The sequence below is a fragment of the Canis aureus genome, chromosome 25 (genome assembly GCF_053574225.1).
Source record: "Canis aureus isolate CA01 chromosome 25, VMU_Caureus_v.1.0, whole genome shotgun sequence".
NCBI lineage: Eukaryota > Metazoa > Chordata > Mammalia > Carnivora > Canidae > Canis > Canis aureus.
In genome coordinates, this window is record NC_135635.1 from 31602946 (window position 1) to 31620429 (window position 17484).

Consider the following 17484-nt stretch of genomic DNA (forward strand, 5'->3'; position numbering starts at 1 on the left):
GTTTTTATCCAACACTCAAGGAAAGGAGATTATGCAGGGGTGTGACTTGCTGAGAGTCATCTTATGATGTATCTTCCAGGAAGAGTACACTCAGAGTGACTGTGGAAGAAGTTCAAATCAAACTGGTTTTCAGGTTTTTAAAAATTCAGTGCACAGGGCCTGGGGGGAAGGAGCAAATTTAGCTATGTTGAGCGCAGTAGTTGCCACTAGAACATCGATCCAAATGGATAAAAGTATGTCTTATCTTCAGACCCTAGATCTTATGTTAAATTGTGTGGTTTAGAATCCCAGCTCTGTCATGGATTAACTATGCAACTTTACCTCTATGCCTCAGTTTTCTCCTCTGAAAAATTAAGATAATAGTACCCCCAACTTCTGGATCATTATGAGGATGAAGAAGACACCATTTAAAACGGAGCCTGAGATTCAGTAAGTATTAGACATTACTTTATCTTCCTTCACATATTATGGTGCTGATTACAGTTTAACAAACATTTTTCATTTCCAAGCTATTAAGTCTCTTGAAGGAAGGAAATATTAATGTAAATTTTATGTAACATATTTTAATTATATGTTTTGTATTCTTTAGTTGAAGTTGAGTGGTAGACCACAGGTAAAAGCTGATAAGATCTGGTGAGTGTTGGTAGTTAAAAAAAGAAAATATACATATTTTGTATACATAGTTTGTAGTGTAGGTAAAGATCTGTATGTGGGGATGCTCACACACAGAGCCAAACATCTTGGGAATTTACACAATCTGTATGTTGGGGGGAATCTGTCTCAAATTTACAGAATTAAACTGAGTAGCACCAATTCTGTGCTCAACTCTACACCAAACTCTGTACAGGAACAAAAATGAGATAAGCCTCATTTCTTATTCTGGGGCTTATAGTGTTGCTAAGGAACAAAGCTCATACATATTAGACAGACATAATATAAGATTGCATGGGATTGCATTAAAATTAGATAAATGAGTATATGGGTTAAAGAGATATAGGATCTCAAGGAGAGAGGATGGATCGGGGGGTTTTCCTACAGAGGCTTGAGATAGGTTTGAATTGCAAGTAGAATTTGGATACTGAAATGAGAGGTTATGCTCTCGTTTTGTCAGAGTAGAGGGTTTAAAATATCCATTTGAAACATGGAAAACAAAATGCCACAATATGAAGTGACATGATCAATGTCATACTGTGAAGTGTTAACATAGGATCCTGTTGTCTAGTTTTTTTGTTTGTTTGAAATAGAAAACTCTATCATTAACTTTTCAATAGTTCACAACTTAGAAAAATATGAGTATCCTTACATGAAATTGCATATGAGTATCAGAGACAACAAAACAGGGTATTAATTTCTTATCTAATTGAAAGATCTCACAAAGTATGAAATGCCCTATCTTGTCTTACAGTTAGGTAAGTTGAAAAAGTACTTTCGGGTCCACTCTTTCTTTAGATTCCCACAACAAATCTTTGAATAGAAAGCATGATTTTTAGCGACCTACATTCTATGTAATAGAAGAGATTCTATGTAATATCTTCAATGTTATATTTCGCTATGTGTAATGGGAGAATGTATTTTAAATGGCTATTTATAAATTGCATTAAATCATACAGGCAGTATTATTAGTTGAGGAAGCTAGTAATTGAATGTTATTATCCAATTGTTTATGACCTTATCATTTTTCAGAGTCTCTCAGAAACCAATTTTCTATGGTGAGCTATTGGACTAAGTAGAAAGATAGCTAGAAATTCTTAAGAGCTGAAGTCTACTTCTCCCAGCCATAAATTCTTTGTCTAGTAAATACAAGTTCATCTTGTGCTCATAAAGCAGGGCACTACACTTCTTTTCAGCTGTTTTAGTACATCTTGGATGTGCTTCCTTTTTAACTAAATAAAGAATTGTGCTCATAAATTCTCCCTGAACTCCTGAAAGTCACAGTGAGCACTGCCTACAGAGAATCCCCTCCAGTAGAGAGCCCTGGGATCAATATCGTGACACTGAATTGAATAAATGGGTTGAATCTTCCCTTTTAAGCACTCAAGGCTACAAGTAATGCAACCTCAAGGAAACAGATGGGGAAAAATAGATGTTGGGGTGAGGAATCCAGGCTTATGTCTTACTGCACCAGAAAATAAATTAATTGTCATTTGAAACCTTGATCTATTTTCAAGTCAGACAGGAAAGAGAAATGGGGCCTCCCACATTCAATTTAAAATAGCTAGAACCTGGAGATTGCCTATTTTTTGTTTGTTTCTTTTACTTCAGGGTGTGTGCTACCCAAGGACATCTGGCTATAGGGACGAGTGGGGTCAAATTCAGTTCTCACTTAGCTCGCTGATCTATGTGCCCATATGAGAATATATCTGATTGGATGAAGTTGGCATCCTTTTAGTAGGTAGACCTACTGAAGGCCACCCACCCTATTGGTACCCAAGCAAATGTACTAATTGTACCTGGAGAACTTGAACCACTGTGATAAGTGTCTTCACTCTGCTTTTTCTAGTTAAAAGTATGTACTTTCCATTCTCTGTGTGAAGACCATGTGAAGAGGAAGAAAACTTTCAACTCATAAAGATTACTTTCAACTCTCCTCAGTCAAGAAGAGAAAGATATTTCAGCTTCATAAAAGGCTCTTGTGTGTTCATTCTACCTTTCTGTTGTGACACTTAAAGGAAAATATTTGGGTCCGAGATAAAATATAATGTCACTAGTCCTTCACACGAATTCTTGACACTTGCTGAACAGTTCTATGGTGTGACTCCCAATACACATTGTAATTCTATAGTTGACATTCTACTTCAGACTCACAAAACTCTCCTTTATCTTCTCTGCCATTCAAAGTTCCCCTCCCCCCATGTTTCAAAGCTCAGGACAAGTTCTACCTTTTCCAAAAACTTTTTCACTTTTCTCTCTCTATGCTAAAGTATTCCTCTAGCATATCTGTGCATTTCCATAACATATAATTGGTTTGACACAGCTCAGAGTCCAGGTTATAGCAAATGACCTTATGACTCCTGAGCAGAGTGGCTTGGGTTTAGTGGGAGTGGAGTGGCAGCCTCAGTAGGAAGACAGATTTGGAGTAGAGGTGAAGTAAGTGGCAGTGATAACATTGGGCAAAGCCATCAAGGTGAGGAGAGGAGGCATCCATCATAAAGAACAGCACCACTTCAATCTTTAGACTCCCAGCAGAGACTACTGTCATTAGCATGCTCATGGGCCAACGTGGACAGCTCTCGATCCCTTGGATACTGACTAGGAAGAGAAAAGAAATCTGGGTAGTTAGGACAGCTTTCACCTAGTGGATACTCATCCAGAGACTCTGTAGAGTATCTACTACTTTAAAATTCTGTTATTCAAAACCTCTTGACTGTCTTGCTTTAGACTAGTGAATGGGGAAATCATAGTATGCACAACCACCAACATGCCCAAATTGCTTTTGTGCAACTCTGATACCCCATTGAGCTATTTCCCACTCTATTTTACTGTGTATTTACTTTCTTCCCCATCTTCATACTGCCTTTTTTCTAGCATCATTAGTTCTTTTCTCTAATATCAAGATTAGTCTTTGACTTTGAGGATAACGTGGTCAAATAGTCCTTGTGAGTAGAGGAGTAAGTTAAGTAGCTGGGATCCTGACAGACTGAAGCACACCAAATTAACCTATTCACTCTTTCTGAAATATGCCCTTGGGTTTTTTTCTGGTGTCTTTGCTCATAGTAGTCCCTCTACCTTGGTAAATTTTCTCACTCTCAACCTATTAAAATTAAACCTATCCTTTAATATTTAAGTCAAATGCTAATTCTTAAAGTATGTCCTGAAATACATTTTTTTCCCACTTCTTCTTGACATACATCATACAGATTTAGAAGCATCCTGAGACAGGATGAGAGCATAGAAGGCCAAATGGATGAGAGTCAGGGTGCCAATATTCCTAGATAGCTAGTAGGGGTTTAGAGATTGGAGAGATAACATAAACCTTTTCTAGCATGTTAAAGATAAGAATATGTAGTAAGTGGGAAAGCTGATCAAGATCCAAAAATTGTAGCCAAAACTTTGGATATAATTATAACATTGATGCCAATGTAAAGAATCAGTGAATGATCTGGGGGTAAACATGGAGCAAAGCATGTTGGATAATATTTGAAGTTCACATGTAGCTTTAGACGAATTTTTTTTTTTTTAAATTTTTTTTTTTTAATTTTTATTTATTTATGATAGTCACAGAGAGAGAGAGAGGCGCAGAGACACAGGCAGAGGGAGAAGCAGGCTCCATGCACCGGGAGCCCGACGTGGGATTCGATCCCGGGTCTCCAGGATCGCGCCCTGGGCCAAAGGCAGGGGCCAAACCGCTGCGCCACCCAGGGATCCCTAGACGAATTTTTTTAAATTCTATCTATCTATCTATCTATCTATCTATCTATCTATCTGAGTGCAAGCAGAGGAGGGGCAGAGGGAGAGGGAGAGAATCTCAAGCAGACTCTGTGCTGAGTGCAGAGCCCACCCTAGGGCTCAATCTTATGACCCTGACATGGGGACTTAAACCCAAATCGAGAGTAGACCGCTTAACTGATGGGGCCATCCTGGCGCCCCCTAGATGAATCTTTCTTGCTTCCCAAAGAGTTAGTGGTTATGAGGTAGTTCCAGAATTTTCAGTCCTTAGTTTGTACTTCTCTTGTAATAGTTATGACGCTACACTTTGAAATGCTCATCCCCGTTACTAACCTGTGAGCTTCTAGAAGGTAGACATTGTGATTTACTCTTATTCATTTCACCTGCATTGTCTAGTGCAGTGGCCTTTACACAAGGATGTCAAGAAATAACTTTTGAATTGTAGTTTTGAAGATGAGTTGAATTAATGGAAACTATTAAGAATTTTACATATGTTGAGATTACAGACTTCCAGGGCATCTGGTGAGAAATACCCAGCAATCAGTTGGAGTTGAAAGAGCCAATGGTCAGAGGGAATGGATGGATGAACAGATATACTTGGATGATTTCCATATATGGGTGAAAGCCAAAGAAGTATCTATAGAGATTTTTAAACCTCTAAGTTAGGGACTAAATAAATATAAGAGGATACATATTCACTTAGTCAACATTTATTAATTCTTTAGAATGTTCTAAACATGTAGCTATGCATAACTATATAAATATACTTAAAGGAATAAGAAATAGTCTTTTCAATCAAAGATCTTCAGTCCTCCAGTGATGGTGACAGACCTAGTAAGGAGATGGTTGTAAAATATATTAAATGGAGAAAGAATATTCAAGAAGGTAGATGTGACTACCAATGTCTTCAAAAAAATGAAGACAAAAAGGAGTGCCTGAGTGGTTCAGTTGTTTAAGCAGCTGCCTTTGGCTCAGGTCACAATCCCAGTGTCCTGGGATCTAGCCCAGCATCAAGCTCTCTGCTCATCAGGGAGCCTGCCTCTCCCTCTCCCTCTGCACCCCCCTACTCTTGTGGGAGGGGTGAGGGAGAGGTGCATGTGTTCATATTCTCTTTCTCTCTCTCTCAAATAAATAAAATTTTTTTTAAAAAATGAAGACAAAGGGAAAACAATTTTATTTGCCTATAACAAGGTCACAGATCATCTTTGAAAAATCTGTTTCTGGGCAGATGTGAGGCAAATCTGTTTAATGTTTGTCATATTGGTGATGTGATGACATAGAGAATACATATACATTTTACAAAGTCTTGCATTATTATTTGGTACAACACCTGCTAGGACAATTCACATATCTCCATGTTTCTTTTTCTTCCAGTTTCTTCTTTTTCAGCCAAATGTGATACTCTGAATAATCTAAATGGGTTTTTTTTTACATTTATTTATAAATATGGGATTTTAATGGTTGTGTTAGTCCAATTCTTAGGGCTCCAGAATCCTATATAAGTGAATTGTTTAAAGAAAGATCCGTGGCAAAAAAAAAAAAAAAAAAAAAAAAGTAATGAGGTTATCTACAAAGACCAATTTGATTCTTTATAATAAACTACTTTTCATCTCCAATATAGCTTTAGACATCTAGAGAAGATTGTGCAGTAAGATTATTTCAAGGCATTCACCATATTTAAAGATTTGGATTAAATATTTATGATCAATTTTGCTCTTTGAAATTGTGTTCTAATGTTACTTGTGCCACTGCTGGTGGCTTACCAGGAAGTTCTTTTCAGCTAAAACAAATTCTACAACATCTCACCAGGAAAAAAAAAAAAAAAAAAAAAAAAAAGTTGCCTTTCCCGTAAGTTACCAAGTATTAAGAAAGGTTTGGAGCCCACATGCAAAAGGATTGCAACATATTGAGGAAAATACAACAAACCTGTTTTAGAGACTTAATATTGACTGTGTGTTGCAAAGATTATGCATCACCGTGGATATGAAAGGACATAACAAAGAGACCAGTACACAACACGAGCCCTGCAAATGTTAGTTCAAGTCTAAGCCATTTTATTCTCTAGTACGTAAGAGGATAAAGATTCCATTGAAAGGTATCATTAATCAATGGTTATTCATTTTATTGACAAATCAATTATAGACACAAGTGAGAGGATTATCCTGAGGCCTTAATGGAAATAGCCTCAGAGAATCTGAGAACAAAGCCTTCCTTGGGTGAAGGGGAAAATTATGTTGTTTATTTTTCCAAAGCTTCCTATTCTGGATTCTGGTCTGGCTACAATGAAAAATTGATGGTGAGAGATCTTTTTTTTTTCATTCCTTTATTAACCGGCACTCACTATCTTAATAAAATGCAGTTTTATATTTAACACATGAATTTAAAATATAATTTAAGATTTTGATGCCTTTTCTCAAATATTTGTGGTAACTGATTAGCATGATTCGACAAATATTCAGAAATTATTGGCAGCATTTCTTTCTCTCTCTTTCCCTGTCTTTTTCTCTTTCTTTCTTTCATTCCAATGTAGTTAATATACGGGATTATATTAATTTCAGGTGTACAATATAGTGATTCAACAGTTCCATGTATTACTCAGTGCTCATCAAGATAAGTGTACTCTTAAACTCTTTCAACTATTTCACCCATTCCCCTACTTATCTCTCTCTGGTAACCATGTTTGTTCTCTATAGTTAAGAATCTGTTTTTTGGTTTGTTTCTTTTTTCCCCCCCTTTTCTCACCGTTTTGTTCCTTAAATCCCACATATGAGTGATATTATATGGTATTTGTTTTTCTCTGACAGGCTTATTTCACTTAGCATTATACTCTCTAGATCCATCTATATTTTTCAAAAGGCAAGATTTCAATCTATTTTATGGCTGAATAATATTCCATTGTACATATATACCATATCTTCTTTATCCATTCATCTATCTATGGACACTTGGTCTGCTTCCAAAGTTTGGCTATTGTAAACAATGCAATAAACATAGGGGTGTATATATCCCCTCTAATTAGTGTTTTTGTGTTCTTCGGGTAAATATTCAGTAGTGCATTAACTGGACCTTAGAGTAATTCTATTTTTACCTTTTTGAGAAATCTCCATACTGTTTTCCACAATGGCTGCACCAGTTTGCATTCCCCCCTAACAGTGCACAAGGACTCCTCTTTCTCCACAAACACTTGTTTCTTGTGTTTTTGATTTTAGTCATTCTGACAGGTGTGAGGTGATATCTCATTGTGGTTTTGATTTGCATTTTTTTTTTATGATAGTCACACAGAGAGAGAGAGAGAGGCAGAAACATAGGCAGAGGGAGAAGCAGGCTCCATGCACCGGGAGCCCAACGTGGGACTGAATCCCGGGTCTCCAGGATCACGCCCTGGGCCAAAGGCAGGCGCCACACCACTGCGCCACCCAGGGATCCCATGATTTGCATTTTCTTGATGATGAGTGATGCTGAGCTTCTTTTCATATGTCTGTTGGTCATTTGGATGTCTTCTTTGGAGAAATACCTGCTCAGGTCTTCTGCCTATTTTTAAATTGGATTATTTGTTTTTGGGGTATTGATAAGTTCTTTACATATTTTGGATACTGACCATTTATTGAATGTCATTTGCAAATACCTTCTTTCATTCAGTAGGTTGTCTTTTAGCTTTGTTGGCTGTTTCCTTTGCTTTGCAGAAGCCTTTTATTTTTGATGTAGTCCTAATAATTTATTTTTGCCTTTGTTTCCCATGCCTTAGGAGGTCTATCTAGAAAGATGCCGCCATGGTCAATGTCAGATAAATTACTGCTTATGCTCTATTTTAGGATTTTTATGGTTTCAGGTCTCCATTTAGGTCCTTAATCCATTTCAGTGTATTTTTGTGTATGGTGTAAGAAAATGGTCCAGTTTCATTCTTTTGCATGCAACTGTCCAGTGTTCCCGGCACCATTTGTCAAAGAGACTGTCTTTTCCCCATTGCATATTCTTGCATCTTTTATTGAAGATTTACTATATAATTATGGGTTTATTTCTAGGCTTTCTATTCTGTTACATTCATCTATGCATCTTTTTTTTTTTTAAAGATTTGTTTTATTTATTTATTCATTCAGAGAGAGTGAAGAGAGAGGCAGAGACACAGGCAGAGGGAGAAGCAGGCTCCATGCAGGAAGCCCGATGTGGGACTCGATCCTGGGTCTCCAGGATCACACCCCGGGGCTGCAGGCGGCCCTAAACTGCTGCGCCACCGGGGCTGCCCTATGCATCTTTTTTTTGTGTGCCAGTACTGTACTGTTTTGATTACTGCAGCTTTGTAATAGAATTTGACATCTAGAACTGTGATGCCTCCAGTTTTGTTTTTCTTTTTCAAGATTGCTTTGGCTATTTGGGGTCTTTTGTGGTTCCACACAAATTTTAGGATTGTTTGTTCTAGTTCCGTGAAAAATACTGTTGGTATTTTAATAGGGATTGCATTTAATCTGTAAATTGCTTTGTGTAGTATTGACATTTTAACAGTATTTGTTCTTCCAATCCATGAACATGGAATGTCTTTCCATTTCTTTGTGTCATCTTCAATTTCTTTTATCAAAGTTTTATAGCTTTCAGACTACAGGTTTTTCACCTTCCTGGTTAAGTTTATTCAGGTAATTTATTATTTTGGGTGCAATTGTAAATGGTATTATTTTCTTAATTTATCTTTCTGCTGCTTCATTACTAGTGTATAGGAATCATTAGCAGCATTTCTTAATAAAAGTTCCACTAATTTCATTTAGTTTGAATTTGAGCAGTGAACATCTAGCATGATCTTTTAACCAGGAATAAATTATACTGTCATGTGATTTCACAAGACTATATTGACTAATTTAGTGCTCATGAAGTTAATAGTGAAATAATGAAATTCAAATATTTATTAAGTAAAGCACTCATTTAACAAATGGATTGACCCTTCTTTGCTGGATATTATTCTGGGCACTGGGACGAGAGCTAAAAAGAACTGTGAAGGGTCTGGCACTTTACTGTCAAGCTAGTAAGTGGTCTGTTACTGTGTCATGATGCTGGCAAAAGATAGAGACTCTTGAGTTGGAGACACAGGATTTTACTGCTGATGGCACAGTAGGCAGAATAAACTTCACATTTACTTGTGTCAGTTGCCACTGGCTGACACATGGGGAAATATGCGGGTGCCGACACACTCATTGGAATGCATCTCAGGGGAAGAACATTGTGCTTGGAGAATCTATCAATTTTAGAATGAATGGTAACAAACCTGTTCTTTAGGAGATGTTACTTCTCTTCAAAGTTTCTTGATACTACTGTAACCCTGAAAAATGGCCAGGTAAAGACCACTGAGAGTCTTGTATTCTTGTCATATCTAGTAAGACTGTATAGAGATTCTCAGGGCCCATGAGCAGATTACCTCTTTCAACAAAAGACCTAGATCCTTGCCCTTACAGAGCTTATGTTCTGAGGTGAGGATTCTCACTGGTTTAAGGGATTTAATCTTCGGCTGTTTTATTCCTGAATTACTGTAAATATTACCTTGAAGCTTTCACCGGTTTCTTCCTCGTTTTTAGTTTTTATACTCCCTGTTGCTCCACCGTCTGTTATTATTTACATCTTAAGTCTCAGGCGTTTGTCAGATTTTGCCTGTACCTATGTCCCAAGAGCCAACTGCTGTCATCAAGACTGGATTGAGGTCCTCGAGATATTCCCAGGCAATTTCCTTGATGCCTCACTACCCATTCAAAGTATCTCTCTTGTCTAAAGCAATTGTCCCATTTAGCCCTGAGGACTCAGGTCAGTGAGAATTTTGACCAGGCCATTATTTAATCTGGGTCACCCTGAGCTTGGCCTCAAGATTGTGGGCCTCTCTACCTGGTATGTCCAGCTAGCTGTTACATATTTGTGGTTAGAGAGGGCTGCCTCTTCTTTGCACTTTCTTCTTATTCTCAGCTCCAGTTCAGTTTTTGTTTTTTAAATTTTAATTTATTTTCTATTTATTTTTAAATATTTATTTATTTATTCATGAGAGACACACACAGAGAGAGGTAGAGACACAGGCAGAAGGAGAAGCAGGCCCTATGCCAGGAGCCCAATGTGGGATTCGATCCTGAACCCAGGATCATGCACTGAGCCAAAGGCAGACACTCAACTACTGAACCACCCAGACATCCCTTGTTTGTTTGTTGTTGTTGTTGTTAGATTTTATTTATTTATTCATGAGAGAGAGAGAGAGATAGAGAGAAAGAGAGAGAGAGAGAGGCAGAGGGAGAAGCAGGCTCCCTATAGGGAGCCTGATGCAGGACTTGATCCCAGGACCCTGGGATTACGCCATGAGCCAAAGACAGATGCTCAACCACTGAGCTACCCAGGTGTTCCAGCTCCAGTTCTTCATAGCATAACTGTGCACCAAATTTTGTTTTAAATAATAACCAGCATTAGAAAGACAAGAGTTTGTGTTATCATTGCTCTGCTCTGTAGAATGTGGAGAATTTGAAATACCTAAGTCTTCTTCTTTTTTTTTTTTTTTTTTTTTAGATTTTATTTATTGATTTATTCAGAAAGAGTCTGTGTGAGTGGGGGGAGGGACACACGGAGAGAGAATCGAAAGCAGACTCCATGCTGAGTGCAGAGCCTGACACAGGGCTTGACCTCACGATTCTGAGGCCATGACCTGAGCTGAAATCAAGAGTCGGATGCTTAACCAACTGAACCACCCAGGCACTCCCTAATCTACTTTTCAAAAGGACTGTAAAGAGTCATAAATTCATCTTTGTTCTCCCAAGATAGAGATAGTTTTATGAGGAGGCAGCAATGATGGTAAGAAATATAAAAGAAATGTAGTTTCATAGAAGAAAGGGTAACTTAACAATGCCCATAGGAAGTTTATTCTGTATCCTCAAATAAGATGATGTGATATAAAAATAAAGATATATTTTGCACTATCCTGTAAAATCCAGTTATGTTATTCTGGCAAAGTACTTCATCTGAATGCTCTTCTGAATAGTTTTGGGCACAATAGTCAGGTTACCTATCAGTACACCATGGTCCTGGTGGTGACAAATATGGTAAAGGAGAAAATAGAAGTACAAGAGATTATGGCTAAATGGATAGGCCTATGTTGTAAGTCTAAAACAGCAACAGTTAATATATATGTATGACTATGTATGTGAAATGAGTCTGTACGTGATGTCATTTAAAGGTGATTAATGACATCATTTAAAGGTGTATATATATATATATATATACTTATATACATATGTTATATATACATATATATATACACATACACACATATGCATGACTGAACTAACTAGTTCATAGTATGTTAGGTACAAGATATCATGGTTTTAGAAGACTGAAGTAGTCATCTCTTTACTAGATTCATTATGTTGTATAGAAATACATGTTCTGTGTAGGAAAGAAAAAAAAGGTTGTATAGGTAAGAGAATTTGTATGAAAAAGATACGGAATGTTTAAGAGACTTAAAATCTGTGACTAATTGAGAGAAGGAAATGACATTTTGAATAAATTCCCTTGTCAGGATATACTAAAGAAAATTTATGTCATTGACAAGCCAAAGAGGCATTTGGATGCTACCCACCATTGGTATAATACGTATACGGAAATGAAGTTAATTGTGGGGGAAAACAAGGAATGAGAAAACTGAAAGAGAACATACTATAGATAACACCAGTAAAAATAATAAAATGTTTAGTCATGTGTAATGACTTTAAATAACATCACGTTAGATTCTCAGTGATGGATCTGTGCTGACATGGCGTCTAGGATTTCCAAGCAAGTGCTCTATTCACTTTGGATTAAAATCATTACCCCAGACTTGAGCCAAGGGTTTTCCTCTGTCACGGCAGCTCAGCTGTTAGTGCAGTGGAGTACAGGAGTGTAAGTTGATGAGGCAAAAGTCTTTCTGGTTTCAGAATAAAATGACAAAGTTGTGGCACCCCCATGGAGATGATGCTATATTCGGAATTGCAAATATTGGTTTAGGGTGGTTTCAACACAGACTTTCAAGCAAAGAACCTAAGTGCTATTATGAGTTAACTAAGGAAATCTAAAAATGTTTCATAAAGTTGCAGGATAGGAATACATTTATTATATTACCTTCCACAGATCCCCAGTTTCTTAAGAGATTGCCCTTCGTTTTGGAAAATGAGCCGCCTTTTGGATTCGTTCAAGCCACTGCCTTGCCCACTGGCTGCAGCTGAGTGTTTTGGGAATGCCTGTGACTCTATCTTGCCATGAAGTAGGCTTTGGACCACAAGTAGGAAGAACTCCCTTCCAGAAACCAGAGAAACTCGAGAGGGATCTGAGAATTATGAGTCATGTTTGGCACATACCAAAAAGTGCTGTTAAAAGGGTGGGCTTTGGAAGCCAAGAAATGAAGGAGATTAAGTGAGAGTTTATATAGTCCAGCACTGGGGATTATTTGAATAACATACACTGAGCTCCAGTGAGCTTTTGATATATACATGATTAATGAACTCATTGATTAAATCTTCTCTAAGTATTTCCTCTCCCTCATGAATTGTGGAGGCTAAAACGGGATTTGGTGTGTTGGTGTCATTATCATATATGTATTCCAACATCGAGCAAACAAGGAAGTAACTTTTGTTGGTAAAACATAAAACTTTTCCTAGGTGGTGGGAATAAAAAGAACTATCAGAAATGACCCTGTTATTAAGGGCTTATACCTTGGGAGACAAGACATATCCATAAAAAGAGAACTAATAACACAAGATCGCACCCGATTATCTCTGAACATATGTGTTTCCTCACTCTCCAGAAACTTCAGAGGCAAAGCTTTACTCCCTTTGAAGTAGTTTCTCTTTTTTCCTTTATTCCTCTTCAATCATCCTTTCACCATCATTCTCAATCCTGAGGAGCTGGAAAATTTAGATCATTTATAGATTCTTATCATAACTTAATTTGAGAAACACAGTGTAGGTAGTAATTGTGGAGGAGGAATAAATGTGGCAGTTAACTGTGAGGGGTGGTAGTTGCTGGGCCTCTTACAGAAGGAGCAGGGGCCAGAGAACTATGTATATGGGGAACAGATTTTGCAGAAAGGTGAAGAACCCAGGCAGCCCATGTTTGAAGAATAAATGAGTAGATGTTTTTGCTAAAGTAGGTAGGATAAGATACTCTGGGGGAAAAAATAATGTTGGAGAGATATGGGGCAGTAGGCAAATTGTGAAAAATCTTTTTTTTTTTAAATAAAGATTTTATTTATCTATCTATCTATTTATGAGAGAGAGAGAGCATGAGTAGGGGGAGAGGAGAAAGGAAGGAGAGTGAGAGGCAGAATTTTTAATGAGCAGGGAGCTTGATGTGGGGCTTGATCCCAGGACCCTGAGATCATGACCCTAGCAGAAGGCAGACACTTAACTGACTGAGCCCCCAGGGACCCTTGTGAAAGATCTTTAATAGGGACTTATTTAACCTATAAGCAATGAAAAGCCAATGCAAGTTGACATAAGTGTGCAATATATTCAAAGTGTGTAATATATTCAAAGCAGGTTTTAAGAATTCTGAATTGATATCTGAGATGGGTTAAAGATATGAGGAGCTAAGAGGTAGACTATACAGTGGCCCTAACAAGAGCTAGAAATGAATTAAATAATCATCTTATTCAACTTCCTCTTTTTCTGATAAGGTGAATGTGGGGTGTGTGTGTGTGTGTGTGTGTGTGTGTGTGTGTGCGGCGAGCGCGTTAGGGTGGAGGATGAGAAAGTTTGGAACAAAGGTTTTCTCAGGTCACAAGCTAATCAATAACAGAGACAAACTGGGACTTAAGTATCGTCACTCACAACTTAGGACTATTTCCCCTATATCATGGTTAGGAATCTACTGCAACATCCGGAGGTAACAAATGAAGGCCTGAACTAGATACTGCCATTTGAAATTGAGATGAAAAAGACATTTGAGAGGAAGTGTAAGGTAAGAACCAATGAAGGTGCGATTGGTGATTGGATAGCATATTCATTTCTTATTACTGCTCTAGCAAATTACCACAAACTTGATGGTTGGTCTAGAACAACACAAATTTATTATCTTACCATTCTGAAAGGTCAGAGGTTCAAAAGGGGTTCCACCAAGCTTAAATCAAGGTATTGGCAAAGCTGAAGGGAAGGTCTGTTTCCTTGTCTTTTTCCAGCTTCTAGAGGTTGCCCACCTCTCTTGGCTTGCAGCTCCCTTCCACCTTCAAAGCCAGAAATGGCCTGTTGAATCTTCCTGAAACCAAGTCACTCTAACACTGACTCTTCCATCTCCCTCATCAACATTTAAAAGATTCTTGTGATTACATTTGGGCTCATCCATACAAGTAGGATGATTTCCTTATTTTAAGGTCAGCTTATTAGCAACATTAATTCCATTTGCAACCTTAATTCCCCCTTACTGTGTAACACAACATATTCAGATTCCAGGGATTCGGACATGAACTTCTTTTTGGAGGAGGGAAGTGTCATTATTCTGCCTACTATGTATAGATTATATGGAGGTGAAATAAATCAAGGATAATTCCAAGGTTTTGGACCTGGAAAAATATAAAGAAAATGATACCAATGTCAGAAATAAGGCAGTTGAGAACAGAAACTGACATGTGGGCAAATCATCTTGAGAATTGTTGAGTTAAAAAAAGAAAAAAAAAAGGGAAGCCTGGGTGGCTCAGTGGTTGAGCGTCTGCCTTTGGCTCAGGGCATGGTCCGAGAGTCATGGGATCGAGTTCCGCGTGGGGGTCCCTGCATGGAGCCTGCTTCTCCCTCTGCCTGTATCTCTGCCTCTCTCTCTCTCTCTCTGTGTCTCTCATGAATAAATTGATAAAATCTTAAAAAAAAAGAAATGTTGAGTTTTAATTAGTATTATATTCAGATGAAATTTCCTAACAGACTTTATTGAGGATTTTTATCAGTATTAGAAAAGTTGCTATTTGACTACTGCCAATTACTACTATGGTAAGACCTTTTCCATGTTCTTAATTGTTCTATTTGTATATTTCAGTATATTCAATAATCCTTGCATTAATACTTCAATATAAAGTATATATGGATGTTTGTAATGCACCATAAAAATTTATATTATGATTAATACATCTTACTATTCCAGAATTTAGTTATTTTGCTTTTAACATTATTTTCCCACACACAGTTTTATATTATATTTGAAAAACTGAAAACAAGGCTCTAATGTATTTCTCATAGGTCCAATGTTTTAATAGAGTTCTATGCAACTTCAGGTGAAAATTGTTTGCCAGTAGATACAATGTTCAAAACCCCATGACAGTTGGCCATGATTCAAAACATTTCAGATAGTTGCTCATATCACTAACAGGCACCACTGTGAATTATTCCAAACAACATTCCAGAATCAATGCCAACATCTTATCATTTTGGGAAATTTATTTCTCCAAATATTTTGCTCTACAAGTTTGTAAGTTTATTATGTGATTGGTCAAAGCAATGCTTATAGGGTTCAAGAAAAGATAGCCAACCAGCAAGACTTATATGATATAGTAATTAAAAAGGCATTGTAGGGGATCCCTGGATGGCTCAGCGGTTTAGCGCCTGCCATTGGCTCAGGGCCTGATCCTGGAGTCCCGGGATCGGGTCCCACGTCGGGCTCCCCGCATGGAGCCTGTTTCTCCCACTGCCTGTGTCTCTGCCTCTTTCTCTGTGTGTGTGTGTCTCTCGTGAATAAATAAAATCTAAAAAAAAAAAAAAAGGCATTGTATTAACACAAGAAAAGAAAAATAGAAATAATTTTCTATTTTTGGAATAGAAATGGAAATAATCAATAATCAGAAATACATAAAAATCTATCTTGGGAACTAGGTGTATAACAGTTATTATTTTTTTTATTTTTATTTTTTTATTTATGATAGGCACACAGTGAGAGAGAGAGAGGCAGAGACACAGGCAGAGGGAGAAGCAGGCTCCATGCATCGGGAGCCTGATGTGGGATTCGATCCCGGGTCTCCAGGATCGCGCCCTGGGCCAAAGGCAGGCGCCAAACCGCTGCGCCACCCAGGGACCCCTATAACAGTTATTAATCAGCAAGAAAAGGGCTCTAGGATAAGTGGTCTTTAAAGAAAAGAAGAAAAGTATCTTTCTACTTAATGCAATACAAAAAATAAATTTCAGGGGGATTAAGATTCATACATGACAAGTGAAATCTGAAAATATTTAGAAAAAATATAGCAGAGTACATTTATGTCACTAAAAACATAGGCCATAATAAGGAAATGGGTTATTACATTTAATGACGTAAAATTTTAAAACTGTATTTGACAAAGACGTTACTTAAAAACTTGAAATGCAAATCAAAATTGAGAAAATTGTTTAAAGTAGATCTGACTAATAATTACAATCCAGAATACATGAAGAGTCACTGCAAGTCAGTAAGAATAACATAAATAACTCAATAAGAAAATAAGCAATGGATAGGGAAAAAATATAGAAACAACATCCAAAAGATAATAAAGACAGAAATGTTCAATCAAACCCAAATTCAAGAAAAAAAAATACAGTGATATATACATATATATGTATCTATGTATATATATACACATATATATTTAAAGATTTATTTGTTTATTTTAGAAAAAGAGAGAGAGTGCGTGCACATGTGCACACAAGCCAGCAGTGGGGAAAGACTTAAGGAGAGGGGCAGAGAGCATCTCCAGCAGACTCCCCACTGAGCTCAGTGCCTGACCCAGGGCTGGATCTCAAAACCACTAGATCATGACCTGAGCTGAAACCAACAGTAGGAAGCTCAACTGACTGAGCCACCTAGGCACCCTAAAATAGGATATATTATTTTACCACCATCACACTGGCGAAACTTTGAAATGATTGGTAATACCAAGTGATGGCGAGGGTAGGAGGAACTCATATTCTCAAATTCTGTCAGCAAGGATGAAAATTGGTACAAAACCTTTGGAAATTAACCTAGACTTTGTTTAAAGTGATCATAACCTCTAACCCAGAAACTTGTGAAATTAAATATATACTTCTAGATAAATATTTGTAAACACACCATAGAAATATGTTCAAGGAATGTTTGTTCTAATATTTTTTATAATAGTAAAAGTTTGGA

The 17484-nt window shown here is 37.3% G+C and overlaps 1 protein-coding gene across 2 annotated transcripts in view; it reads left to right on the plus strand.

Annotated features, from left to right (window-relative positions):
* Positions 1–2712, plus strand: part of LOC144297159 (uncharacterized) — a 37985-nt gene extending 35273 nt beyond the window's left edge. For both annotated transcript variants that reach the window (XM_077870936.1, XM_077870937.1), the window contains 2 exons: positions 335–429; positions 2501–2712. Coding sequence is in view for 1 of the 2 variants with exons in the window: in XM_077870937.1 (XP_077727063.1) it covers positions 335–360 (26 nt within the window). In the remaining variant the exon portion in view is untranslated. The remainder of the gene's footprint in view (positions 1–334; positions 430–2500) is intronic.
* Positions 2713–17484: the final 14772 nt, after the last annotated feature.